The 27,848-nt window shown below is 50.0% G+C and overlaps 1 protein-coding gene and 1 long non-coding RNA gene across 2 annotated transcripts; one reads left to right on the forward strand and one right to left on the reverse strand.

Annotated features, from left to right (window-relative positions):
• Positions 1–8,646: 8,646 nt before the first annotated feature.
• LOC135299824 (serine/threonine-protein kinase pim-1-like) lies at positions 8,647–19,736 on the forward strand. Its single transcript, XM_064419249.1, is given in 10 exon segments — positions 8,647–8,959; positions 9,054–9,160; positions 9,271–9,321; positions 9,526–9,808; positions 9,811–9,924; positions 10,541–10,717; positions 10,952–11,105; positions 11,341–11,506; positions 18,949–19,062; positions 19,497–19,736. Coding segments are annotated over 7 exon segments (1,152 nt in total). The 3' UTR covers positions 11,059–11,105; positions 11,341–11,506; positions 18,949–19,062; positions 19,497–19,736.
• A 4,390-nt stretch (positions 19,737–24,126) lies between these two features.
• On the reverse strand, positions 24,127–25,706 carry LOC135298459 (uncharacterized). The gene is made up of 2 exons (XR_010360435.1): positions 25,066–25,706; positions 24,127–24,208 (listed from the first exon to the last, which is right to left on the reverse strand). It is a non-coding gene; the product is annotated as an uncharacterized LOC135298459 (long non-coding RNA).
• Between the last annotated feature and the right edge of the window lie 2,142 nt (positions 25,707–27,848).

Consider the following 27,848-nt stretch of genomic DNA (forward strand, 5'->3'; position numbering starts at 1 on the left):
TGTTGAAAACTAGCACATAACTTTTTATGGTGCTCTCAAAACAGGTCTAATGCAGTGCCAATAACACCCAGAAACCCCCCTGCCTGCTGGGGAGGGGGAGGAAGGCATTTGTCACAAGGAGAACAAGAAATGGAGCTGCACCAAAACCTGCTCAGAGATTAACAATTGCAAATAATATGAGCAGTGAAACATTGCAAAACTGCACAGTATTACAATGCAGCAACAGAGATAAAAGAGAATGAGAATTATTATACAGTGAAAAAAACCCAGAAAATGGTGACATTTTAAAATTTCTATTAAATTTTAAAATTTTATTTAAATTAAAAACAAAAAAGTGAAAATAATAGTCAAGGAACACTCACTAGCAAGAATTATTTTTGATTATTAAAATGTAAGAAATACTATTTTAGAAAGATCAGGAAATATTTAATTGAAGTGTGAAATCAGTGCCATCCAAACAACTCAACTGAGTTTGACCAAGAGCTACCTTTGATTTGCAGGCAATTGGAAAATACATGGGTTTATTTCTCAGTCTCTCTTCAATGACAAGCTGAGACTCACAAGCTGTCATCCCAAACAAGCAACTACTTCTGAAAGAATCCTTCCACGTATTTTAACCATTTTCATCACTGACATTAAGTATAAAGGTTGTTCTTTGTTTGCCACATTGATCTTGGAACAGAAAGATCAGGACACTTCCTTAACCTTGATTAAATAATTTTTGCATTCCTGTCATAAATTCAGACCTGGAATTTCAAAATTCAGAGCAGCTATTTAGGAAAAAAAAGAAAGAAAAAAATAAAGCAACACCCTGAATATTGCTCCAAGTGTCAGTGAAAGGCAAGACAAAAATATTAGGATGTAGCAAAAAAAGGAACCAGCTGTATGTATGATGCCAGTGATGAAGATGGCTGAACTTTTCTTGGGATGACACAGATTTCTGAGCTACCAGTTTCAAGGACAGGACAGAGGCAGTGAGATTTAAAAAGTGGTGTTAACAAATACTCAATTCGTGGTGAGTTTGGGGCTATTTTAAGCATAGCAGAAGAGAAATGCTGAGATATATGTAAGAATTGCATATTGTAGAGCATCTATACTTCTATATAAATTTTACTACAACAGAAGAAGAAGAGGGTATTCACAAATATTTAAATGCAACAGATTTAAAATGCATGAAGACATTCTTACAAAACTTTTCATTAACCTTTGGAACTTGTTGCCATGTGGTATCGCTGGGTCAAGAGTGCAGCAGGATTTAGAAAGAGAGGACATTTTTATGTACAATCAGAAGTTCCCTCGTTACATTAGAGAGCATAAAGTGCTTTTACAGAGGACACAAAGTGCAATGCTTGGGGCCATGAGGCAGACACTCACTCAGGGGGTGAGGAGGGGTGTTTTCAGCTGGCAGCTTGCTCTGTCCTGGCCCCTGCAGGCTCCTTGGAGCTGCTGCTGTGCTGTGGCTGCAGTCAGGGGCAGGTGAGGCTGCTGCCAGTCCATCGTGGCATCACAGCTCTGCCTGCTTCATCTCTGCTCCTACTGCTGCCCTCGGTTTTGTTCATTTATTCCTTTGCAGCGCTGCTTTGCTAGCTGTTTGTGTTACAGGCAAAGCCAGCCTGGCAATCCTGTGTACGCTTTGCTCAGTAAAGAGAAATGGCTGTGATTTCCTGTGCAACACATCTGCTGCATGCTCCTCTTTTTGAGGCAGACAAGCTGCTAATCCAAGGCAGATGTTGCAGTATTTGTTTCACTCTTCACCAAAGAAGCCAGCAGATCTCCTTTCAGGGAAATGCTTTCAACTCAACTCACTCTTCTATTAATTCTTGGTAACTGATTGTAAGAACTGTGTTAGTAAAATTGATATTTCAGAGCTGCCCTGCAAGGGATATTTTTAACATGCAGCAGCACAGCCCCTGTCTCTCGTCACTCGTGTCATGCTGTCACTGTGTGTGCCTTCAGACACAGGCAGGCTGCTGCTAATGAGCTCACCACTCCATGTTCCTCTAACATAGAGTTCACTACTAATGAGAAAAATCCCCAGACTGTACTCACACTCTAAATCAACTTGGCAAGATTGATCAAAATATTCATTAAAACAGTTTGTTCTTCAGCTCAGCCTGAGCCCTGCAGGCATAACTCTCCTGCTTCTGGGAGGGTTGGTGTGTGTGCCTGCGTGCACACATAAGTGTGTGAAATTAAAACAAGGGGCTTGCTTTTCCTCCTCACAGTGTTCAAGCAGCACTTTCAGAAGGAAAAAAAAAATAAAATGAAAAAGAATAGCTGACTTGTCATTACTTTTTCCTCCTTGAAAAGTGCCCAGGAGTCCAGAGAGGCTAACAAAAATATTCTGCACTCCTCTTCTCATGTGCCTGTCATCAGGAGGCCTGAGAATGACCAAAATGAAGAAGCAAATTGTCGTCAAAAGGGCAACTAGCAAAATAACAAATGAAGATGTGTCAGAGAAAGAGAGACATCACTGGCCACACAACCCTGGGAATTTAATGTGTCTTCTGCCTGTCATCTGCATGCTACATTTCCATGTCCTCCTTCAACAGAATTTCCTCTTGCTTTATCAGCCTTGAGAAGTATAGGTTAGCTCACACTATCTCCTTTATCACATGCATTTCAAGATAAAACACAGCCCAGAGAGCCAGGAATGACAGTAACTGACTAATGCTGAGTGAGCTGGACTCTGCTCAGAAGGCTCTAGACAGAAAACCAGAGCAGCACAAATTGCAGGGAGAGATGAGCAGGGGATAGATTTAAAAATCTCAGCTATGATGTTATCTATCCCCCAAAGGGACAAGAATAATTCTTGTTGGTACCAGTTTGAAAGCCAGACACCTTGACTAGTCATATATTATATACTTCTGGTTCATTTCAGCAATAGAGAAGGTTGCTCTTGGTCATCTGACTTCACTATTCATTGCCTAGACATCAGGAGCTTTTTCCAAAGGACTGAGAGAAAACTTAAACCAGACATGGTTTTTAAATACATCATGTGGTACTGTTCACAACATTGCAAACCCCTTTAGTTTAAAATGTTAATGAATTCCCAACAGCCCATTTCTTAGATCTATTATGTGCTATAAAATGAGCTCCTGTGTTCCAAGAAGACTGCAGTGGGGTGCTGAATCAATCGCTCAGAAGCTCCAGAGCAAGCTGCACAGGCAGTGTCCTGCTGAGCTGGAGCAGCAGCTGCTGGTGGGGCTCCCGCAGTGGGGCATCAGGAGGCACTCTGCCTTGGCTCAGAGCACAGAGCCTCAGCAGCTCAAACTGCAGCAGGCAGAAAGGATTCCTCCAAAAACTGCCAGTGGCACACAAAGGCTGTGATCCAGATGTCGTTGTTATGTCATTTCCACAGCTTTGTATTCCAAAGGTGCCAAATTGAAAGTGGCTGCACAACTGACTGGGACATGGACAGCTCTTTCACCATGTGCACTGTGGTATGAGATTTTCTTCCCATTTAAACACTGCTGGCTGCTCAGAGACTTTTGCTGTGGCCTGCCTGCATGCTGAGCACCCCAGAGTTCCCAGAGCAGTGTACCAGCAGCCAGCGAGGCTCCAGGCAGCAGGTGCCCATCCAGGCTGGTTGAGTCTGCCTGGAGGCGCAAGAGCTCCTGCAGTGCAAACGCTCACAAACGAAACCACTGCTTCAATGCAATGATGCCAGCCTTCTTCACAAGAGCAGTCCAGGCTCTGCCAATGCAGAAAGCTGTTTCTTTGTCCAGACAGGTTCTCTGGAGATAAGGTGCTATTAATCAAATGCTCATTTACAAGCATATCATCTGCCATAGAAAGTGAGGACCAGCTCTTAGCACTTTCCTTTCACAGTGCAAGATGCTGCTTCTAATGTGCTTCCTGCTTGCCCACTTTTATCTGGCTGGTGAGGTTTCTTTCTCTTGACAGAAGCTGTCCCCAGGCATCTATTTCCACAAATGGAGGGAAAAGCAGATACTGGAACTGCTTGACTGTTCTGTGGATAGACTCTACTGAAGGCCTTTGAAATTTTCATTAAAAGAGAAGTTTTAGGGAGCGCAAATACTAACATCCTTTAAAAATATTTTTTCTATTTATGCAAGACAACAGCTTTTAGGAATTAGTTAAAATTTTGTTTATTCAGTTATTGAAAGTATTTCTGCTAAAATTTTAAGTCAAAAGTAAAAAAAAAATCAAAACATGGTGTCTAATAATAGAATATTGTCTACTAATTCAAAACATAATTTTGTCTAAAGGTGTGTGTCTCAAGTAGGTTTTGTGAAGATTTTGTTTTCTGCACTGGATTAATAACTGAATAGATAGCAGAGAAAATGAAGCACACAGTTCCTCCTTCCCCTTCTTTGATCTTAATAGGCTGATTCATTTATTTTAAAATCATGCAGGAAAAATATTAATGAAAGTCATCTATTCAGAAGAGTGAGATCTTTGATTTACAAGAGACTTCTGAATCACTCCATATTCCTTGTACAGCTTGTTTTAAATTGTCATGTTTCTTTTTCTGTAGCTTTGAAGCATCTCAGACATTTTCATCATCAGCTGGAGATCACTTTGCTTAGCACAGTTTTTTATTCATACATTTTTTCCCTCAGAATCTTAGGCAGTAGGTACAGAAGGAGGCAGAGAAGTTTGGTTCAGTGGCAGAAAATGCCCTGGCTTACTCTCCTGTGATGTTCTCTCTGATTTTGCCCCTCACTTCCCACCAGTGCCAGACTGTTCTAGGAGAGCTGCTGCAGCCCATGGCTGAAGGGAAATATCTCACCCACTCCCGGAAGGAAGGAAGGGCGCCCAAAGGCGCTGGGGCGGTATCGCCAGCTTTTGGCTCCGCCTGGCCCGACCCCGACCCCGGTCCCGACGCAGGGTCCAGTCCCGGCCCCGACCCCGGTGATGCACCCTCTTTTTAACCCCTAAATTCCTGCAAAAGCTCTATGCCCAGCCAGGCCAGTCATTTCCCCCTCTGGGTCATCTTTCTGCACAAAGGGACAGCCTACTCTTGCTCCTTCAAGATTTCTTTTTTGCAGTGTTTCCATCCTTCCTGGAACTCGTTGTTTTTATGGGCTGTTTCTCTTTAAAAAATCAGTACCTGATTTGGTGCTTCCCAAATCTTCATCCTCAACAGGCCAAAGTCTGCCCTCAAAAGTCCAGTGTAGAAGATTTATTGATGCCCCTCCTTCTTTTACAGAATATTTAAAAACTCAATAATTTCATGATCACTATGCCCCAAACAGCCTCTGACCAGCACTTCTCCCACCAGCCCTTCTCTGTTCATGAACAGCAGGAGACAGAGCTTTCCTTGGGAGTGGGAATTGCAGGAAACCTCCCCAAAGTGCAGCTTGGAAGGTTCAGCCTGGAGCTGAGGAGAAAGCAAAGTCCCTGCCAGGGTGGAATTGTGGTGCTCGAGGTGTGGCAGCGTGAGGCTGGGCCATGGCCGGCTCTGTGTGCCAGGAGCCAGCAGCGCTGGGTGCAGGGAGCCCAGGGAGGGCACAGAAACGCTGGCTGAGAAATGCTGGGGCACAGCAAGATGGGCGAGTGCAGCCGGCCAGGGCACAGGAGCAGCACGCACAGGGGGCACAGCCTGCAGGACAGATGGCCGAGGGCTGGGCAGGGCTGGCAGGGCCACAGGCACCCAGGCCTTTGTGCCCTGGGCTCGGGCAGCGCCTCTGGAGGCCCCACAGCAGGAACTTTCCTGGCAGGGGCTGCACTTTGGCTCTCCCTCGGCCTCCCTGGCCAGGCTGGCAGGGGCTGCAGGTTGATGGCATTTGTCCTTGCTGCCCATCACATCCCCCTGCCCCACAGAGAGCCCCGAGCCACCCGTGAGGGACAGGCCCTGCTGGCCCAGGCTGGGCTCAGGGCTTGGCCTTTCTGCTTCCCCCAGCCAGCCCAGGCCTTGCTCAGCATTGCAGTTCCCTGCCCAGAGCCCTGGGCTCCCTGCACTCCTGGCCTCAAGGATCTGCTCTCACCAGTCCCTGGGAGCCTTTGGCACTCCCTGCCCTCAGTGGGGCCCAGCCATGCTCCACGGCACTTGGAGTTTTGCTGCTGACTCCTTGAGCAGCTTCTTCATCCTTCTCTCAGTACCTGAGGCTCCTGGACCCAGCCCCAAATCCACCGTGGGGCTGATTAAAACACAGAAAGCCCTCAGGAGCTCTTTGTCTCCCTTCAATTGTCTTCAAGTCTCCAGGGCTTGTGCAGTGATTGGAGTCAGTTTGGAGTTCTGTTAAGGAGGAAGATGTCAAAGTGCACCAAACACATGATGTTTGGATTTAATCATATGGGTGGTTTTTTATTTTTCATTGCAGAGAAGAGGTGATAGAAGCATTGCCAAAGTGATCTTGATGCTGAATGTCTCCTTAGGAGGTCTGGGCACAGAGACGAATGAACCCCTTTTGGGCTGACCCTGTTTGTACAGCCTGCTGCTCACCCCAGCCTCACCATGTCTGACATGGCCCACCTGGGACTGACATCCTAAAACATGTAAAAATGTTGCTGTAATTTATTATTTTATTTTATTCTGTATCAAATTATTTTCTGTTATTATTTAACTACGTATATATTTATTATATCCATTTCTATTTATAATAATAACATTGTTTTTTCTTACCTAGTTTTTATGTTGTGAAATACAAAGCTATGTTTTGTGTCAGGTACATACAGGCAACCTGTGTATCTGTGATTGGGATATGTGTGGAAACTGATCATGGGACAGTTACAAAGACAATTCTAATAAAAAACTGAGGAAGTAAAGCACGGAAGAAGGCCTTTGAACCTCTCCTTTGTTCGCAATTAACCTTTATAACTCTTCAGTTGATTTAGGAGCATTCGAATTAAAGCTTTAAGGATGTTGCTGCTTGACAGGAACTTTCTGCTTCTAGCTAAAAAGAGTTTTGCAATAATAACCTTTTGAAGTATAATTATAGAATATTGCTTGTAGTAAGGATCTTTGAAACTGTAGCTTTAGAATATATCAAAAGGAAACATGCTTATCTCAACGCCTTAACAAAACAGTGAAAAGCAGCTTGAGAAAGGAAGATGAACATCAACTCTATCAAGGACTGATAGTTTCAACCAAGGGAAGCTGGACATCACTGTTATGAGATTTATAGTCCTTGCAATTAAAAGGTGAACCCACATCTGGAATCTGGACCTCACCAGCTGGGAGACTTCTTTCTTCTTTTGGAAGCTGGACCCCACCATACAGGGATACTCCTTTCTGGGATACATCCTGAGAAAAACTAAATCACAATAGTGTATAGAATTGTGACGTAAAAATTTGGAACAGAAACTGCTGAGAAAGCTTATGAGTACCCCTCTAAATACCTGTAAGCCCCAACTATTGGCGTGCAGTTGGAGGGAAAATTTCTCCCACTGTTACCAAGTGCTGTATTGCTCATACTTTACCATATTAATTAATAAATTGATTGCTGCTTGAATATTGGCCTAGTCAAGCTTCTCATTTATAACATTTCACATCCTTTTCTCTTGGATGCAGTTGGCAAACTTTCTCATGCTGGCTGCCCAAGGGCAGTGTGCTTCTACTATCAGGCACGTACACAGAGTGTTTGCAAGCATGCTTCTAAATCCACAGAATGTCCATTGTTTTGCCTGCAGGGTTGTGCACATAGGCTACAGTGTCTACCCAAAATGCTCTCTAACAGGGAAATCTTTTCCTGAACTAGTAGGGGGAGGGGCTGCTTGAACTTGCTTTCTAGACCGACCCCTTTTGGAGGTTTCCTCCCAAAATCTGCCTTAAACCAGCACAAACAGTTAAAATGAAAACTTCACCAGTGGCACAATTCCACAGCCCACCAGCAAAAAGAAAGGACGTGTAAAGTTCTCCAAACATTGTGCTGCTTTGATGCAAAAGTCATGCTGCACACACAGTGCAGTGTGGAAAGCCAGGAGAAGCTGCAGCTGGTGGCAAATCTTGTGACACAAGCTTGACCTTGCTCTCCATGGAAGGTTCTTGAGAAGAGCAGACAGGAGAAGATTCCTGGAAAACTGAAACAGCTTTCCAGAAGTGAAATGAAAGTGAGAGAAACATTCCAAAATGTTTTCCTCTCTTTATTTCTAGTCTGTCCTTTCCCATGTTGCACTACTTCTCCATCCCATTCATTCCAAATGCACCTCACCTCTAAGATCGGTGACTTATCATGTTTGAGACACCCTAAAATACCATGAGCCACACAACAGTTTTCCTTCCCCTGTTTTTACTGGAAAGCAACACTGCAGATGTAAGTGCAGTGCTTGGGTCAGGTAGGAATCCTACACCAAGGGAATGTGCCCCGACAGTGTTTAACCCGCAGCAAGGACAATGCACAGCAGCGATTGAGGGGATTCCTCTGCCGGCGTGCAGGAGTCAGGGCTCTGCATGTGGGCTCAACACTGCCAAGTTCCCGTGTTTGGACAGACCAAGGGGCTGTCCCGGGGCGCGCGGGGCTCGCCCGTGGGGCTCGAGCGGGGAACGCACACGCGGACAAACGGCCCCGGGGCTTCAGCTGCAGCGGCGGCAGCAAAAGCAGAGAATCTAGAACACTCTTTATCTTTCTCTCTTTCTCTTTCTCTCCCTTCCCCGCTGTCGGACACCCTTCCCTCGGTGTCCGTTTCCCGCCGTCCCTCTCCTCTCCCCGCCTCCCTCTCCCCGTGCCGGGCTGGGCCATGCCCCCGTGCCCGCCCCCGGCCGTCCCGCTGCCGTCTCGCCTCAGCCCGGCTCTGGCCGTGCTGGCGCTGGCGCTGCTGGGCGGGGATCAGTGCCTGGGGCAGGGGCGGCATCGCCGGCATTTGGCTCCGCCTGGCCCGAGCCCGGCCCCGGCCCCGGCCCCGGCCCCGACGTGGGCTCCAGTCCCGACGCTGGCCCCGGCCCCGGCTCCTCCCGGGCCCCGCGGAGGACACAGGCGGCGCGGCCGCTCCCGCCGCCTCCGCCGCGGCTTGCCCGGCCCGAGCTCCGCCGCTCGGCAGCGCGGCCGCCGGGGCGGGTGGGGATGGCTGGCCCGGGGCGCTCGGGGGGCGCTCGGGAGCCGTTGCTGGCCCCGGGCCGAGCGCTGACAGCCGCGTCCCGCCCGCAGGGAAGGCGCAGGAGGCCCTGCAGGAGCGCTACCGCCTGGGTTCCCTGCTGGGGCGCGGAGGATTCGGCGGCGTCTGCTCAGCGACGCGGCTCTCGGACGGCGCCCCGGTGAGCGGCGGGGCCGGCGGCGGGCGGAGGGGGAGGAGGACAAGGAGGAGAAGGTCGGGGTGCGGCGGGACGGGCGTTGAGCTCAGCCCGCTGCTCTCCCTTGCTCGCAGGTGGCCATCAAACGCGTGCCGCGGGATCGCATCCGGCACTGGAGCGAGCTGGTGAGAGAGCGGGGCCGGCGGCAGAAGCCGGGCCGTGCCGGGTGGCGAGGAGCCGGGGCCCGGCAGGGTGGGAGCTGCCGGGAGCCCTGTGGGGAGAGCAGGCATGGGCTGAGCGGGGCATGCAGAGCATCCCGGGCTGGCTGAGGGGTCCCAGAGCCCTGGCATGGCCTCAGCTCCACTGACGGCATCGCGCTCCTCCCGCAGCCCGACGGCACCAGCGCGCCCCTGGAGATCGTGCTGCTGGCCAAGGTGTCCTGTGGGTGTGCTGGTGTCATTCAGCTCCTGGAGTGGCTTGAGCTCCCCGACAGCTTCTTGATGGTGCTGGAGCATCCAGAGCAGTGCCAGGAGCTGTCGGATTTCCTGGCGGAGCAGTGCCAGGAGCTGTCGGTTTTCCTGGCGGAGCGGAGGTTCCTGCCGGAGGAGGAGGCGCGGGGGCTGTTCCGCCAGGTGCTGGAGGCCGTGCGGCACTGCAGCAGCTGCGGGGTCCTGACAGGGACATCAAGCCCGAGAACATCCTGCTCGACCTGGCCAGCGGGCAGCTGAAACTGATCGACTTTGGCTGTGGCGCTTTCCTCCAAGACACAGCCTACACCCAGTTTGCAGGTGAGCCCTCGCAGGGGATGCTCCTGGGCATCTCATGGCCCAGCCTGGGTGTAGCACCGGGGCTTCCCCCTACTGCAGCTGGGATGGGATTAATGCTGGAGCCAAGTTGATTTGGTTGGGGTGTGAGGGGGGCCAGCTCCCAGCCCTGCTGACAGCCTTCAGTACCCACTGTGCCCTGGGCTGGGGCTGGAGCTGGTGCAGCCAGCCCGACAAAAACCCCCATGTGGGTAGTGGAGAGGGGGGTCTGACCCCGTGCCCTGGATGGTTTGGTGTGCAGGGGAGGGGGGCTTGGACTGCTCCACTCCCCTTGTTTGCCTTGGCTTATTAACATTTTTTGGGGGCCCATGCAGGCAGCGAGGAGAGTGGGTTTTCTCCACCAGTGGGTGGGTTTTTCCTTTCTGTGTCATGGCTGGGCCTTCCCAGGGTTTCTGCTGCCCTCTTCCAGCAGCACTGGCTTCTTTTCCAGCCCCGAGTTTGTACACAAGTCCCAGGTGATGGTGAGAGGGCAGCAGTCACCCCGTGTGCTGCTGGAGCAGCCCCCACATGCCCGGGGATGCTGGGGCCAGGCTCTGGGAGCAGCAGCATCCCCCTGCTGAGCTCTGTCTGTGTTCCACAGGAACCCTGGCCTACAGCCCACCAGAGTGGACCCAGCACCAAAGCTACCACAGCGAGGCAGCGACGATCTGGTCCCTGGGCCTCCTGCTGTACCAGCTGGTCGTGGGGAAGCACCCGTTCAGGAGGGGCCAGGAGATGATCTGGGGGCGCATCTTGTTCCCACCACGGCTCTCTCAAGGTGGATCCTCATCTCTGGGCACAGGGGGAATACCGGTGCTGGGAGACAGCAGCGGACTGATGGGCATCCTGCTCTGGCAGCTGCTGAGGAGGTGGCACATGTCCTGCTCTCCTCTAAACAGAGAATCCGTGGGGAAGTTTAGGCCCAGCTCTGGGCACACCCAGTATGGCCTGGGCACAGGAACAGGGGGGCAACTTCTCCAAGTGACTGGTGATTTCTGGTTTGTCTTCCCAGAGTGCCAAGATGTCATTAAGAGCTGTTTGTCCATGCAACCCTCGGACAGGCCATCATTAGAAGAGCTTTTCTGCCATCCTTGGATGCAGGGTGCTCCTCGTCCCTAGAAGATGAGAGAGATCCATGTGCACAGTTGGATCCAGAGGCCTGGCAGGTAGGAGCTCCACACATCTCTTGGCACTCAGTGGCAAAGCAAACCAGACTGGTTTTGTCCTGCCTGTAGCTCTGAGCAGGGGTCAGCAGAAGGGAACACGCAGCTCTTGGGCTGGAGCTGAGCTGGAGATCTGGTGTGGCAAGCACTGGTGGCCACCATCCCCCCTGGTTTGTTTGTCTGGTTCATGTTTGGCTGGGGCCCTGGGCAGAGCCCTGACAGCCTGGTCTGGTCCCAGGGAAGGAGAAGGAGCTCCTGGAGAAGCTGTACCAGGTGGGGCTGCTGCTGGAGACAGCAAGGACAACCTCAAGGATGAAAACCTCTTCCTTGGCCTGGCCAGCTGAAGAAGATGGACTTGGATTCTGGCACCTTCTCTAAAGACACCCTCCACACCCAATTTGCAGGTGAGTTCCACAGCCAGGGGGATGCTCCCAGACCTGGGCATGTGTCCTGGTTTAGGGCAAGTTTGGGAGATAACCCCCAAAGGGGCTTCTCTACAAAAGCAGATTCAATTGCCCCTCCCCCCCTCCAACCGGTTCGGGAGAAAATATCTCCTTGGAGAAAAGTGGAAAGAAACCTGTTTATTAAACAATAGAAACCAAACAATATTAACAATAAAACTTCTCACTGCTCCAAAGAAAGCAAACTCAGAACAGTCCCCTCCCCAGGTTGCAGCTCGGCTCACTCAGTCTCTGATCAGTCTCTCTGGTGCTGGAAAACGCCGTGGCCCAGGCCCGGCCAGGGGGCCACAGGTGGAGCTGCTGGTGCTCTTCTGGGTGTTCAGTCCAGAGCAGGCTTGAACAGGTCCAAGAAAAAAGGAAAAAAAATCACAATGCAGAGAACTTCTTTGCCTCAGCTAGCTAAAACTAACTAAAAGCAAGAAAAAGGGAAAAAAGGAGCTCTGTCCGGCTGTCTGTCCATCCGCAGACAACACAGTCCAGGAGCAGGAATGTGGAGGAGTGAGAGCAGTCTGAAAACAAACTGCGCGCTTCTTCCCTCCCCTCCTCACTGTCTGGAAGAGAGTCTTAAAGGTGTAAAACTTATTATTCAGTATAAACAGAACAAGACGATTGGGGATAAAAGCATCATATAGTCAACCCAGGACATTCCACCCCTTACCCCCATATTGTTACCTTACTACTAAAACTAATATATATATTCTAACTCTACAAACACACACATTATACATCTAATATACAGCTATACACAGACAAGGGTGGCAACATTTAGCAAACAGTGATATATATACATGGTTCTCACCCAACAATCAGATCTCCCTGAGGTACACATCGTGTTCTTCCATCTTTTTGCATTATCCACCATGTGCAACCTGGTCCCTGAGCAAAAACAACCCCGCGAATGGGTTTGTCTGTACTCGAGGCAGGATTGATCCAAACTGTCTTCCCTAACAAACCCCTGACATGTACCACTGGGATTTTGTCTCCATCTACTCTATGCAAAGGCTCTGATTGGGCAGGGCCCACTCGGTTAGTAGAGCCTCGGGTATTAACTAACCAGGTGGCCTTTGCCAGATGCTGCTCCCAATTTTTGAAAGATCCCCCACCTAAGGCTTTTAAGGTGGTTTTTAGCAGCCCATTGTACCTTTCTACTTTTCCCGCAGCTGGTGCATGGTAGGGGATATGGTACACCCACTCAATGCCATGTTCTCTAGCCCAGGTGCTGATAAGGCTGTTCTTGAAATGAGTCCCGTTGTCTGACTCAATCCTCTCCGGGGTACCATGTCTCCACAGGACTTGCTTTTCAAGGCCCAGGATGGTGTTACGGGCAGTAGCATGAGGCACAGGATAGGTCTCCAGCCACCCTGTGGTGGCTTCTACCATTGTGAGCACGTAGCGCTTGCCTTGGCGTGTTTGGGGCAGTGTGATGTAGTCAATCTGCCAGGCCTCCCCATACTTGTACTTGGACCACCGCCCACCATACCATAGGGGCTTCACCCTCTTGGCCTGTTTGATGGCAGCACACGTCTCACAGTCGTGGATAACCTGAGAAATACTGTCCATGGTTAAATCCACCCCTCGGTCTCGTGCCCACTTATAGGTGGCATCTCTACCCTGATGACCTGAGGCATCATGGGCCCATCGAGCTAGGAATAACTCTCCCTTGTGCTCCCAATCTAGGTCTATCTTGGACACCCCTATCTTTGCAGCCTGGTCTACCTGCTCATTGTTTTGGTGCTCCTCATTGGCTCTACTCTTGGGCACATGGGCATCTACATGGCGGACCTTCACAGGTAGCCTCCCTACCCTGGTAGCGATGTCTTTCCACTCTTCAACAGCCCAAATTGGTTTTCCTCTACGCTGCCAATTAGCCTCTTTCCACCTCTCCAGCCATCCCCACAGAGCATTGGCTACCATCCATGAATCAGTGTAGAGGTAGAGCTTTGGCCACCTCTCTCTTTCAGCAATGTCCAAGGCCAGTTGAACAGCTTTGAGTTCAGCAAGTTGGCCTGATCCACCTTCTCCTTCAGTGGCCTCTGCAACCTGTCGTGTGGGGCTCCATACAGCTGCTTTCCACTTCCGATTCATTCCTACCATGCGACAGGAACCATCAGTAAAAAGAGCATATTGTGTTTCTTCCGCTGGCAGTTGGTTATATGGAGGAGCTTCTTCAGCACGTGTCACTTCTTGTTCCTCTTCATCAGTGAGACTGAAGTTTTCACCTTCTGGCCAGTTTGTAATTATTTCCAGAATCCCAGGGCGATTCAGCTTTCCAATACAGGCGCGCTGTGTTATGAGAGCAATCCACTTACTCCATGTAGCACTGGTGGCATGGTGGGTAGAGGGAATTTTTGCTTTGAACATCTGCTCCAGTACTGGTAGTCGGGGTGCCAGGAGGAGTTGTGCTTCGGTGCCTATTACCTCTGAGGCAGCTTGGACTCCTTCATAGGCTGCTAAAATTTCCTTCTCTGTTGGAGTATAGTTGGCTTCAGACCCTCTGTAGCTTCGACTCCAAAATCCCAGTGGTCAACCTCGAGTCTCCCCAGGCACCTTCTGCCACAGGCTCCAGGACAAACCATGGTTCCCGGCTGCAGAATAGAGCACATTCTTCACATCTGGTCCTGTCCTGACTGGGCCAAGGGCTACCGCATGAGCGATCTCCTGCTTAATCTGGACGAAGGCTTGTTGCTGTTCAGGGCCCCAGTGGAAAGTGTTCTTCTTACGGGTGACTAGATAGAGAGGGCTCACGATCTGGCTGTACTCAGGAATATGCATTCTCCAAAAACCTATGGCACCCAGGAAAGCTTGTGTTTCCTTCTTGTTGGATGGTGGAGACATTGCTGTGATCTTGTTGATGACATCAGTGGGAATCTGACGCCGTCCGTCTTGCCACTTCACTCCCAGAAACTGGATCTCTTGAGCAGGTCCTTTGACTTTGCTCTTCTTGATGGCAAAGCCGGCTTTCAGGAGAATCTGGATAATTTTCTCTCCTTTCTCAAACACTTCTGCTGCTGTCTTCCCCCATACAATGGTGTCATCAATATATTGTAGATGTTCTGGAGCTTCACCCTTTTCTAGTGTACTCTGGATCAGTCCATGGCAGATGGTAGGACTGTGCTTCCACCCCTGGGACAGCCGGTTCCAAGTGTACTGCACACCTCTCCAGGTGAAGGCAAACTGAGGCCTGCATTCTGCTGCCAGCGGAATGGAGAAAAATGCATTGGCAATATCGATAGTGGCATACCACTTCGCTGCCTTGGACTCAAGCTCATACTGGAGCTCTAATATGTCTGGCACAGCAGCGCTCAGTGGTGGAGTCACTTCATTCAATGCACGGTAGTCCACCGTCAGTCTCCATTCTCCTTCAGATTTACGCACAGGCCAGATGGGGCTGTTGAAGGGTGAGTGGGTCTTGCTGACCACCCCTTGGCTCTCTAGCTCTCGGATCATCTTATGGATGGGAATCACAGCATCTCGAGTGGTTCTATACTGTCGACGATGCACTGTGGAAGTGGCAATTGGTACCTGTTGCTCTTCTCCCTTCAGAAGCCCTACTGTAGATGGATTCTCAGACAGTCCAGGCAAGGTATTCAATTGCTGGACGCCCTCTGTCACTACAGCTGCTATCCCAAATGCCCACCTCAGTCCTTTTGGGTCTTTGAAATACTCACTTCGGAGATAATCTATGCCCAGGATACATGGGGCCTCTGGGCCAGTCACAATAGGATGTTTCTTCCACTCATTCCCAGTCAAGCTCACATCAGCTTCCACCAAAGTGAAGTCTTGTGATCCCCCTGTCACACCAGCGATAGAAACGGATTCTGTCCCCACGTGTCTTGATGGAATTATGGTACACTGTGCACCAGTGTCGACCAAAGCTTTATACTCTTGTGGTTCCGATGTGCCAGGCCAACGAATCCACACCGTCCAGAAAACACGATTTTCCCTAGCCTCTACCTGGCTAGAGGCAGGGCCCCTCTAAGCCTGGTTATCCTTCTTTCCTTGGGCATATGTCTTAGAGGTTCCTTCAAGGGGATTAGACATGTCATCATCATCATCATCATCATACCTGGCAGTTCGGCTATGGGCAACTGGAGCTGCTTTCCTTGTGGTGGAACTTCCTCTCTGAGCCCTGTCTTCCTTCAATTCACGCAAGAGCAGCGGTGGATTTTCCATCCCATAGCCTCATGTTTTCTCCACAATCACGCAGGAAGAACCACAGCTCAGCTCGTGGGGTGTACCTTCTCTCTCCATCTGGGGAACGTCTGCGTTGGGTACCAGAACCTCTGATCTGTACTGCCGAGATTTGGAGAAGGTCTACTTTAATCTCCTCTCTGAGCTTCTTATGATTCTCCTCTATCTTATCCTCTAATCTCTGCAGACGTGTTTCCACCGCTGCGATTCTGGCATGTGTTGGGCCATGTACAGCATCTGCATCGGAGCTTCCTTGCCATGTCAAGCACGGTCTCATCCGTGTCATCCCACTTCATAATAGCTAGAGCAGATGCATATTCATGTGGCCCAAGTCATACCAGTTTTTGCCACATCACAGATGTGCATGGTACCAAGTCTGAATTCTTAGTTGTTATGTCATCTGAGAAGATAATCTCCGCTACTGCCATTTCCCTCAAGCGTTGAATCCCTTGTTCTATGGTTTTCCACTGTGTTTGCTGCATGTAGAGATCATCGGCACACAGGTATCTTTGTGCTACACTGTCCAAGACCCGTGCCCAGAGGCTGTGAGGGTTAGCCCCCCTCATCATGCCTTGGTCGATGACAGGATCATGTGACAGAGATCCCAAATGCCTCGCTTCTGTGCCGTCCAGAATTGTAGCCTCGCCTGCAGCATCCCAAAGACGGACTAACCAGCTAATTATGGATTCATCAGATCGTCGGGTGTAATCCTTCCTTAGGCCACGCAGGTCCTTCAGGGAGAAGGACTCAATATTGGCTTCTGATCTTGTGCCAGTTGCTTTGACTCCTGATTTTATGTCAGGAAATGTTGAGGGTCCTTCTCCTGCATCATCATCATCATCATCCACTGGTCGATCGGTCTTGTCTGTGCACTTCCCACTTCTAGTGCTAGTAGCAACAGCCATTGGTTGAGGCTTATTGTCTGGTTTAACTGCTGGCTTAGGCTCACTATGTGGTTTAGCTGCTGACTTTGAGCCTGGGGTGTTGGCTGCAACCTGAGCGACTGGGATAGCTGATGATGTATCTCCCTGCCCCCCTTCCTCTGTCTGCTGCCCTACAGTATCTAGCAGTGTGCGATAAGCATATGCTAGGGCCCAGCTCACTGCAATGATCCTTTTCTCCTTAGGGCCATCATTGAGATACTTCTCTTTCAGATATTTCCCCACCTCAGCTGGGTTCTGAATTTGTTCATGGGGAAAGTCCCAGACTATAGGGTCAGAGAATTCTTTCAGGATTTGGCCCATATTTTCCCATTTTCCACCCCACTCAGGATTCTCCACACGTGGGTCTACTTCTGGGTCAGGGGTCTCATCAGCTCTTTTAGACATCTCGGCCCTCATTCTAGAGAAGCTGCAGACCATATAGAGGAAGCTTACGAGATTAAATACCAGAAAGATGGTCTCTTTAACATTCAGGGGAAACTGAACATTCTCCAAAAGTGACATAACAGATTCAAAGGAGAAGAAGGAAAGGAAAGGCTGGAAAGCCTCATTCCCTGCTCCTCCTCTAACTAGCTGGGTGTAATTACTAATAAATTCCCAAAACATACTGCTAGAACTGGGATGCAGGGTAGGACGAAGAAACCATAAACCATACATATCGTAAACAGACGCCATCTTTGTAAACGCCCTATAAATCATTATCACCAAGGCCAACACAATAGCTAATCCAATCCGTGCCCCTTTACCGCAAAAACTACGTGATAGAGACAACAATCCTAGTGAACAGAAAGGTATTGAAACCTCAAAAAGGTCTAGAGACCAGAGCCACATAAAGGCCTCCCCAAGAGACATTACAAATTCAAATAACATGGCTACTGGGTACTTTAACCTACTGCACAGCAAGCACAACCAATCTGCAATCAATAAAGGGTTTTTTTCCACTTTCTCAAGCCACGCGTTGGGCGCCACTAACTGTATTTGTCCTGGTTTAGGGCAAGTTTGGGAGATAACCCCCAAAGGGGCTTCTCTACAAAAGCAGATTCAATTGCCCTTCCCCCCCTCCAACCGGTTCGGGAGAAAATATCTCCTTGGAGAAAAGTGGAAAGAAACCTGTTTATTAAACAATAGAAACCAAACAATATTAACAATAAAACTTCTCACTGCTCCAAAGAAAGCAAACTCAGAACAGTCCCCTCCCCAGGTTGCAGCTCGGCTCACTCAGTCTCTGATCAGTCTCTCTGGTGCTGGAAAACGCCGTGGCCCAGGCCCGGCCAGGGGGCCACAGGTGGAGCTGCCGGTGCTCTTCTGGGTGTTCAGTCCAGAGCAGGCTTGAACAGGTCCAAGAAAAAAGGAAAAAAAATCACAATGCAGAGAACTTCTTTGCCTCAGCTAGCTAAAACTAACTAAAAGCAAGAAAAAGGGAAAAAAGGAGCTCTGTCCGGCTGTCTGTCCATCCGCAGACAACACAGTCCAGGAGCAGGAATGTGGAGGAGTGAGAGCAGTCTGAAAACAAACTGCGCGCTTCTTCCCTCCCCTCCTCACTGTCTGGAAGAGAGTCTTAAAGGTGTAAAACTTATTATTCAGTATAAACAGAACAAGACGATTGGGGATAAAAGCATCATATAGTCAACCCAGGAAACAATGGCACGGCCTGGCCAGGCACCAAAGGTTCCCCCCTTTGCTGGGAGGGATGCAAGGAATTCTTCAGTCGGCTGCCCAGCTGCTTTTTGGCTCTGGGCAGCTGCTGAGGGCTGGATGTGCCATAGCTGGCTGCAGGCTGGGCACATGTCCTGCCCTCCTGCCCTGCTCCCCAAGGCAGCACTGATGGGCAGCTCTGGGCACAACCAGCATGGCCTGGGCACCGCGGGCGTTGTGACAAGGGGACAGGAGCCTTCAGCTGATGGGCAGTTTCTGGTTTCTCTGCTTGCGGCCGGGCTCTGCAGGTGCTGAGGCTGCTCTGGGCTCTGCCATGGCTCTGCTGGGCTCATCCCTGGACACAGCTGGGCTGGCTCTGCCCTCACATTGCTGTGACAGCTTTGCATCAGACGAGCCGGTTCCGAGCACAGCGCCTGAGCTTTCTGCTTTGGCAGGTGAGTGAGACTCTCCTGCGGGCCCAGGGATTGCAGTTGGGGACACACATCCAATTGGCAAGGACCCAAACTCTCCACAGTCCCAGCTGAACGTCTGAATCTCCACAGGATGTTTCATCTCTCCCACTCTTCATTTCTTTTTGGCTTTTTCTTCCTCCTCTAGAAGTGCCACGAGAGGGCCAAACGTGGCGAGTGGGCCGTGTTCCTGAGGCAGTGCAGTCTGGAGATGATGGATGGAGAATTGCCCTTCTGCACTCCCAAACCAGAGCAAAGAGCTGTAAGTGGGACTTTGTGTCTTTAAGAAATCCCTGACAGTTTCAAAGGGAATGTGCAGCTCATTCACAGGGTGAGAAGGAAGGGCATCTTCTGAAGGATTTGGGGTTTGACAGAGGTTAGATTCCCAGTCCTGCTTGGAGCTGGAAGGGCACAAAGCAATTTCCCATTGCTTCAAGCACAATTTAAAATAACAATGTTGGAAACAAAGCCCAAAAACTTTTTAAAAATGCTGCTGAGGTCAGTAATATGGATCCATGCCATCAGCACATTCACAAAGTAATGTATGAAAAAAATAACTGAGTTTTCTTCTTCAAAAGATCACTTACCTCTTAATACTAAGTCACAAAAGATTTTTCACTGCACACTTGGGTTTTGTTTTTATCTTTATCATTTTACCAAATTTTATTTTTGGGGTTTTTTTTTCCCTCATAACAGAAAACATGCTGTAAAAAAAGAGTGCCCTTTGCTCCTGGCTCTCGTGTGGAGCAGCTCCCTTCCTGCTGGCTGAGCTGCTCAGGCAGAGCCCGGCAGCTCCTGGCCCTGCAGGGCTGAGGCTTTTCCCCACTGCTGGGCACAGACTGATGGAGCAGCACTGCTGAACACGGGCACACAGAGGGACCAGGAGCAGCTGCCTTTGGCCACCTGAGGCTCCAAGGCCCAAACTCTGAGCAGCCAGGGCTGGAAGAGACTCGCAGGCTCCCTGGTGGCTGTGCTGCCCCACTTGTGCCCGGCCCAGCTTTGCCTGGGGCAGAGGGAGAACAAGGGGCAGCTCCCTCCCAGCCCAGCCCAGGGACCCCTCCAGCCCCAGGGCTTGGGGCACTGTCAGCACCTGCTGCTCCAGCCACCGCTCCTGCTGGCCCTGACAGCAACACCCAAACTGGGGCTGATCCCGAGGGAGCAGCAGCAGGGCCTGGATCTGATCCCTGACTCTGGGGCAGGGCTGGACAAATGACCCCACAGCAGCAGCAGCAGATGGAGCTGACTTTCAGCACAGCCCCTGCCATTCTTCCCTCCTGTGTGCAGCGGTGTCACAGCAGCCTGAGGCACCTGGGAGCCCCCAGTGCCAGCAGGGACTTGAGATGGCAGCCCTGGGCTCCTGGAGGTTGTGCAAGGAACAGAGCTGGAGACTCCCTGTCCATGGGGAGCTTCCAGATGGAAGAGGCTGCTGTGCCCAGGCAGCTCCAAGGCCACAGCAAGGAAGGTCTCGACCACTGCATCTGTGCCAGTCCCACAGTCCTGGGCAGCAGCCACTGAGCCCTGGGGGAAGAGAGGGCACAGCAAGAGGGACAAAAGCAGGCAAGGTCAGAGACTGGAGAGAGCCAGAACCAGGAGCAGGAACAGCTGCTCCATTGCACTCTTGGAGAAAGCTCTTGGCTAGTTCACAGCGCTGAAAGGCATGAAGGGCAGAGAGGAGGCCACACCACACTGTTTCCACATCCTCTCCTCTCCGTGTCCCAGAAAGAATTGCATGGACTGTATTCATCTCTTTGAGTCGTCTCGTTCAGCATGAGTAGTTTAGCACCAGGAACTGAAGGAGCTGCAGCCATAGGCCACAGGAGCTGAGCAAGAGGGAACTTTTGGAGCAAAGTAATGCTGCTCAAATAGACCTAGCTGAATGCAGTGGATATAATAATGGAATCACAGCATCCTTTCTGTTGGAAAAGACCTCTGAGCTCATCCAGTCCAGCCGGTCACCCAGGAGTGCCAAGCCCAGCACTAAACCACGTCCCTGAAGTGCCAAGGCCTGGACGACAGCCCTGAGTGAGGCCTGAACAGCAGGCCCTGAGCCAAAGGTGGCCTCTGGATGAACCTTCCAACCAAAGGTTATCTTTGTATCTGCTCATTAATGAAGCATGCATGGTCATTAGCACTGTGATAGATGTAGCCACTCCTTAAGTGACACATGTATTGATCTTTTTGTATTTGCAAGCCAGACAAGGCCATGAAATCTGACATCTGGCCTTGTTTGGGGCTGAAGGATCAAAGTCAGCTCCCTTGGTTCCTCCTTGAGCCCTGGCCAGGCTTTGGGAGAAACCCAAGAGGAGGATGAAACCAGATGTTCCCACACTAGAAGTGTTGTCAGTTTGTTCATTCAGCACTGTCAGAGCTGGGCCTCTCACAGCGAGGTTGGAGCCTCACCTGTGGCTGGAGGCACCTGCAGGAATTCCCAGTGTCCAGGAGTGGCTCTGCAGCCCTTGGCTGGGACAGCTTCCCCCAGCTGCTGTGTGGATCTGGGGGATGGTGAAGTCTGAGGGGAACTGCTGCTGGATCTTTCTTAATCACTGCAGGCAATCTTTGGTGCTGATGATTGCGTGCATTGCTGAGCTGCTCCTTTTGTGATCCTTTGCTGCTTTGAGCTGCAGTAAATGACACTGATTCCTTCAGTTGGAGTCTGTGTCTTTGGTGCTGACCCTGCCCACTGGTAAAACAAAACTGACACAGTCTGGCCAGATCACAACAAAATGTCACTTGTTAAATGTAAATGTGAGGAATCAGTGCCATCAGAAATTCCCAGATGGGAAGCCCTTCCCTGGAGTTGGCTGGCTCTGGAGTGGGCTGAGGTCAGAGCACCATGGGAGCAGTGGGGCAGTTGGTTAAAAGAGGATGAACCCCTGGATGTCTTAAAATGCATCCAAAAATTGCATATGGAAAAGGAAAAGAACTTGTGGGTTTGGGCAGACAAAGATGAATTTGTTAACAGTACATTGGAAACAGCACCTTCAGAAGGAACAATTCTTGTTGGAATGCTCCCACATGGAGCAACAGAAGGTTTTAATCTTGAGCTCCGATGCCTTTGTGCAAGTGAAATATTAATATGATAAATAACTGTGTAGATATTTATAGGACAATAAGACCTTTATATATATATATATTTATATATATATTTTATATGTATGTCTATACCTATCTAGCTATATCTATATTTCTATATCAATATCTGTATCTACGTATAAAATAGTAATAATGTGAAATAGTGCTGACAATACTGATTTGGTAGCTTTGGCTGCTCAGGGATGTAACATTAAATACTCTACAGAAAAGGATTGGCCAGGACCTTAATGTCAGAGGTAAACTTTGTGAGATTGTATACAATGAAAAAGGAGGAGGGGATAAAATTGCCTATTTTTACAGGGTTTGCTGATACTGTGATTCAGAGTGCTTTGTCTGTTTCTGTGAAAAATACAATGATTAAGAGTGCAGGGTTTTTCATGAACCAGATTATCCTCAAGCTGCAGGACTTGTTGAACGGGTGAAGGGGTTGTTAAAAGAGTAGTTGAAAAAATGAGGAGATGGGAACCTGTCCCCATGGAGAACCCATCTCCCAGATGTGCTCCATACCCTTAACAATGGCCCACTGGGGAAATGGAAACCCCCTGGCTGTGCATGGCTGCACCCAATTTGCAACTACAACCATGGGCAGTGAGACTTGGACTGCCTGGGAAATTGCTCTGGGTGTGATGGCCCCTGGCAGGGCCAGCCCAGAGGCTGCAGGGCTGGACCTTCATGCATTGGAATTAATTAGGAAAAATCCAAAGCAAATGAGAGCTATCAATACTGAGACAGGAATTCAGATTCCTCCAGGACACTTTGGTTTGGTAACTGCTCGCTTGGAGCTTGGCCTTGCAAAGTGTTCATGTCATGGCAGGAGGAACGGAGGAATTGATGCAGAATATCAAGGAGAAATTACAATAGTTCTGTTAAACAATTGCCAATAAGATTGTGTTATTCAACCCCATGACAGGGTAGCACAATTATTGATATTGCAATTTTAAGAACGATTGTGAAAAATGGAGATCCACCTCCAGTCATTACCATGTGTGGAGATAAAGGGTTTGGATCCAGCAGTCCTAACAATGGAGGCAGAGTGTGGGCCCGGAGGCCAAAAGGCCCTCCTGAGGCAGCTGAAGGAGCAGCTCCTAGGAAAGACAACACTGAATCCTGAAACCTGGGCAGGAACAATGGGAATATGTCCCTGCAGCCAAGTATTCTGTGTGAGAACAAGTAGATATTACAGGATACTGTTTTACACATCTTGCCAGACCAAATCTCCTTGTTTGCCCCAATGGCCCCTTTGGAAAATGCTCTGATCCACAGGGCTCCCTGTGAAGGCTGCTGTGACACTGAGGGACTTGCACACAAATTCCATCCAGGAGCTTTGGTGCCCTCAGGGACTGGGCCCCAGCCCCCTTCCAGCCCAAGGGGAAAGGCCCCACCAAGCCTTGTTAGCCACAGACAACATGGTAAAGCTGAACAGCAAAGGACCTTGGAGGCATTCTTCTGGAATTAAAAAGGCTCCATCTCCATGGACAACAGAATTATTGTTCCTAACTCGAATGAGATTGAGAAAAAAGAATGAAGAACAGTGTCACTAAAGTACTACTCATGTCTGGAGGTTGTACCTTGATAGTCAGCCAGAATCTTTGTTTGCCACAAACACCTCCAGTGTTTCACCAAGGGATTAGTCTAAAAGACTTTTATGCTATTTTCCCTCTCTTGGTGTTTTCACACTTGTTGAACAAGGTTTCCTTTCTAAGAAAGTGAATCACAATATCCCAAAGGATTAAAAAATGCTTGGGTATTTGTTCCCTAAGTATTTACAATAGCAGAATAAATTACAAAATCTGTATAAATCCTGGATATAAAATGCAAATAAAAATAAACTTGAGAGTTCTCCCAAAAACCTTGTTATATTTGTCCAATTATCCAATTTTAAAAAAAAGGAAAAAAAAGGCAAAATTAAATGTAACAGCAATTTTAATTAAGTAGCTTAATATATATAAAATGGAATACACTCAAAATATTGACAATACAATTTGGGTAAAATAAGGAATAATTTGGTTCTGGTAATACCATATAAGCAAAACTAACCACGTGGGGTAGCGCGGGGTACAGAGGGCAGGGCTTGACCCCTGTCACCTCACGTACAAGCTTGTCAAGCCAAAATTCCCTTTTTATGCTGTATGTCATTATCATCTCCCATTTTCAATTTGTCACACTTGTATCACCGCCCATCATCACCTTTACCACACGTCCTCCACCATTCTTTTAGGGGGTCGTGCCCCTCTTTGGGGTTCTTCTTTGAAGAAGGCCTCTCCTCTACCTTGGTGTCCTTTAGTTCACCTTTTGGATTACACGTGTGCACCAAGCTGGTATAGTACAAGCCAATATTATATTCTAACGTTAAAGCATCAAATCTCATATAAATAACATTTTCCTGGTGTCCAACCAAATTTTATTCTCTTCCAACTAAATTTAGTAATAGTTATCTCTTGCTTCTTCCTGTTCTGAACATCTGCAGGAGAAGGGGGGCAGGGGAAAGCCCTCATCTCCCTTTCTATCTTGGCATTACACCTTTAACTGTTTTATTATTTCCAAATATAAATTACTGTATCAATATTGATTACTGTTTGAATTTTATCAGCACAAATCATACCTATTTATTACATTTCCTTTCTAAGAATATGAACCACAATATCCCAAAGGATTAAGAAATGCTTGGGTATTTATTCCCTAAGTATTTACAAAAGAAGAATAAAAAAATCTCTACAAATACTGGTTGTAATATGGAAATAAAAATAAACTTGAGAGTTCTCCCAAAAACCTTAAGAAAAAAACCCCCATGTATTCCATAAATCTATATAATTCATCTACAGAATACAAAAAAGGGACATGTTCTAGAAGAGAAAAATTTGTACCACAGTGCTGCACAGAATTCTATGCTTTCATGCTTTTTGCACTTCAGGGGCAGTATCATTCTCTGCACTGCAGTGCTCTGAGCATGTTCTGCTCACCATGGCAGCTTTCTGCTCTCCCTGGTACAGATCATCCTCCCAGCCAAGGCTGACTGCAGCCACCACAGCTCGCAGCACCTTCCCACACAGCAAGAGCCGAGAGACGGCTTCCCCCAACTGCTGTGTGTTCTAACACTGCCACCTCGCAGCTGCTGAAAGCCTCAATTCCTGGGTTGCGGCGTGTTAGTTTATTGAGTCGCATGCTCCGTTACCTTGTGGTATGTTCAGGTGTTCCCCGAGTTATTACAGTTAATTTCTCCCCTGTGTCATGTCCTCCTACCCAACCGTCCCTCCAGGAATCCCCTCCCTCCTTCCCAGATTTTTCCCTGTCGGTCAAGACAACCCAGCCCCTTTGCCCTGTCCATCAGCCCAAACCCTGCCCTTTGTTCCAGAAAGTTCCCTGTCCCTCACCCTAAGATCCAATCCCTATCCCAAGCCTCTCTCCTCCCCTTGTTCTGATTTGTTGTAGTCCTCAAAACCACACCCTGAGACTCGTTTATTGGTTACTATATGGTGCCTACCCCCTGTTTTGAGAGATTTTTAAAAACCCATGCACAGAGCTGGTGAGGGCTTTTTTTTGCTTATGTTCCCATTTGGCAATTCTCTGCTGTGTACCCTCCCTCTGCCTCTGCTAATAAATTTATTGGACTTTGCACTGCAGAAGAGCCTCCTCTGCCTCCTTCACTCGCTGCTCGTGGCTCCTCCAGGGTCTCTACTGCTAGGCTGGCTTAGAGGTTCTGGCTCAGGCAAAACCCCAGTCTAGCCACTTCCCAGCTCTCGCCATTGCTCCTGGAGCATCACAGAGCTAGCCAGGGCTCCGGAGGACAGTGGCAGTGACCCATGCCCTGGCATGTCCCAGTCCCCAGAGCCACACCTGCCAGGCCACGAGCCCCAGCCTTGGTCCCCACTGCCAGCCTCAGTGGCTCCTGGCCATCCTCACCCTGAGTGCAAAGCCAGCCCCAGGAGCCCCCCAGGGCGCTCTGGATCCAGAGTGAGACACCCTAAAGCCATCACTGAAAGGGACATGGATGGGGACTGCAGCTGGATCTTCCAGTGCTCACCACCCCTGACTGTGCTCCAGATGAACCCAAACCTCAGCTGCTGCACCTTGAGCGCATTGATCCTTCTTGCCCATTCTGGAACTTGGTGTTCCCACATCATACACAAGCCCTTTGCAGGGAGTGACCAGCTCTCAGCTGATCTGCTGCCCTGGCCTTGCTTTCTGTTTCGCAGCAATGAACTTAATGGATACATTCATGAGAATCCCAGCACAGCATTTGCTTCTCAGGAGCTCTTAGGTAAAAAAACTCCACTCATCACTAGTTTTTGCAGAGAGAAGGAGGTGCTGACAAGCATAAGGCAGAGACAGGTCCCTGACAGAAGAATTCCTGAGCCATAGGATTCCACACATTGCTGTTCCCAGCTGCTTTGCTCATATTTTATAGCCAGTTCTGGACATCGGCTGCTGCTGACAGGGTAGGAAAATTTGGAAAAATAAAGGTGCAGCAGACAACCAAAACCAAGAGGGAAAACACTTAGAAATACAGAGCACAAGAGAAGACCTTGGAGATGGTACAATAGAAAATGCCAGCAGCAGCGCCTGGAGCCCGGAGCTGCTCACTGCCACCACAGGGGCTCCTCAGTGCGCTGCTGGTTTGTCTGATCCCTGCTGGGCTCCCTCTGCCCCTCCAGCAGACACAGCCCTGCCTGCAAAGGGCTCCGTGCTCTGGTGTTCTCAGCTTGCTGCAGGCTACATTCTTAGCAGCGCTGAAAGAAGAGGTGAAACAAAGAGCCCTTTTCTGTGCTGCCTGCAGCTCGGAGTGCCTGGAGCCCAGGCCCGTGAAGAGCTGCTCCTGGCGCTGGCTGTGCTCAGCCCGCTGTGCCGAGCAGCCGCGGCCATGGAGACACGGGCGGGAGCTCTGCCCGAGGCCGGCAGCGGCCAGGCCCAGCTCGCAGCTGCGAGGACGCCGGCAGCCTGTGACTGAGCCGAGGCCGTGGCGGGGGGTTTGCGGGCAGGGCTTTTGCGAGCCGGCCGGAATGTGCCGCCTCCCGTGTGGGCCCGGCTGCGGCAGAGGCAGCGGGAGCGCGGCGGGGCCGGCAGCGGCGGGCAGAGGCCGCGGAGAGCAGCAGCCCGGCCGGGCCCGCTGCGGACCGGCAGGGAGCTCCCGGGCAGCCCTTGGCTGTGTCTGTGCCCGCCGGGCAGGAGCCACAGCAGGAGCCGGCCATAGCGGCAGCTCGCCGTGCCCGGGGCCGCGGCCGCAGCTCTCCCCGCCCGGCCGCAGCAGCAGCCGCTCGCCTCCGAGGCTCCGGCGCTTCCCGAAGAGGACGGGCCCAGCCCCCGGGACGCGCTGGAGCCCCGCAGCGAGAGGAGCCGCCGGCGCCGCAAACGGCAGCGCGGATGGCGCAGCCTGAGGAGGAGCAGATGAGGCTCTTGCTGGGCCACGCTGTGGCAGCTCTGCCCTCTCGCCTTCGCCTTGAGCCCTTTGCTGCTTTTCCCTGAGCCCTGATCCCCCATCCTTGGCCAAGGGCCCCCGGAGCCCTTTCAGGGCTGCAGGGAAAGTTCCCTCAGTCACAGAATCACAGAATCACTGGGTTGGAAGACACCTTCAAGATCATGGAGTCCAACCCATGCCCTAACACCTCAACTAAACCATGACACCCAGTGCCACATCCAGTCTTTTCTGAAACACTTCCAGGGATGGTGAATCCACCAGCTGCCTGGAGGGGTCTGTCCCAGGAATAACCAAGATAGCACTGAGGCCTTCTACCTCCCCCCCGGTAGTGCTTGGAGCTCTGGAAGTTTGTCTTTCTGCTTAGGGAAAGGCCGTGGAAAAGTATTGAAAAACTAGTCACTAATAGAGTAGCTTACAGAGCTACAAATATATGTGCAAAGAATACAGAAAACATAGAAAAGAAAAATGGCAAAACCCAAACAGCATCAGCAAGGTCTCGGGCATGAACACATAGATCCAAATGGTCTTCTCAGCCCTATATC

Source organism: Passer domesticus, chromosome 4 (assembly GCF_036417665.1).
Source record: "Passer domesticus isolate bPasDom1 chromosome 4, bPasDom1.hap1, whole genome shotgun sequence".
Classification (NCBI taxonomy): domain Eukaryota; kingdom Metazoa; phylum Chordata; class Aves; order Passeriformes; family Passeridae; genus Passer; species Passer domesticus.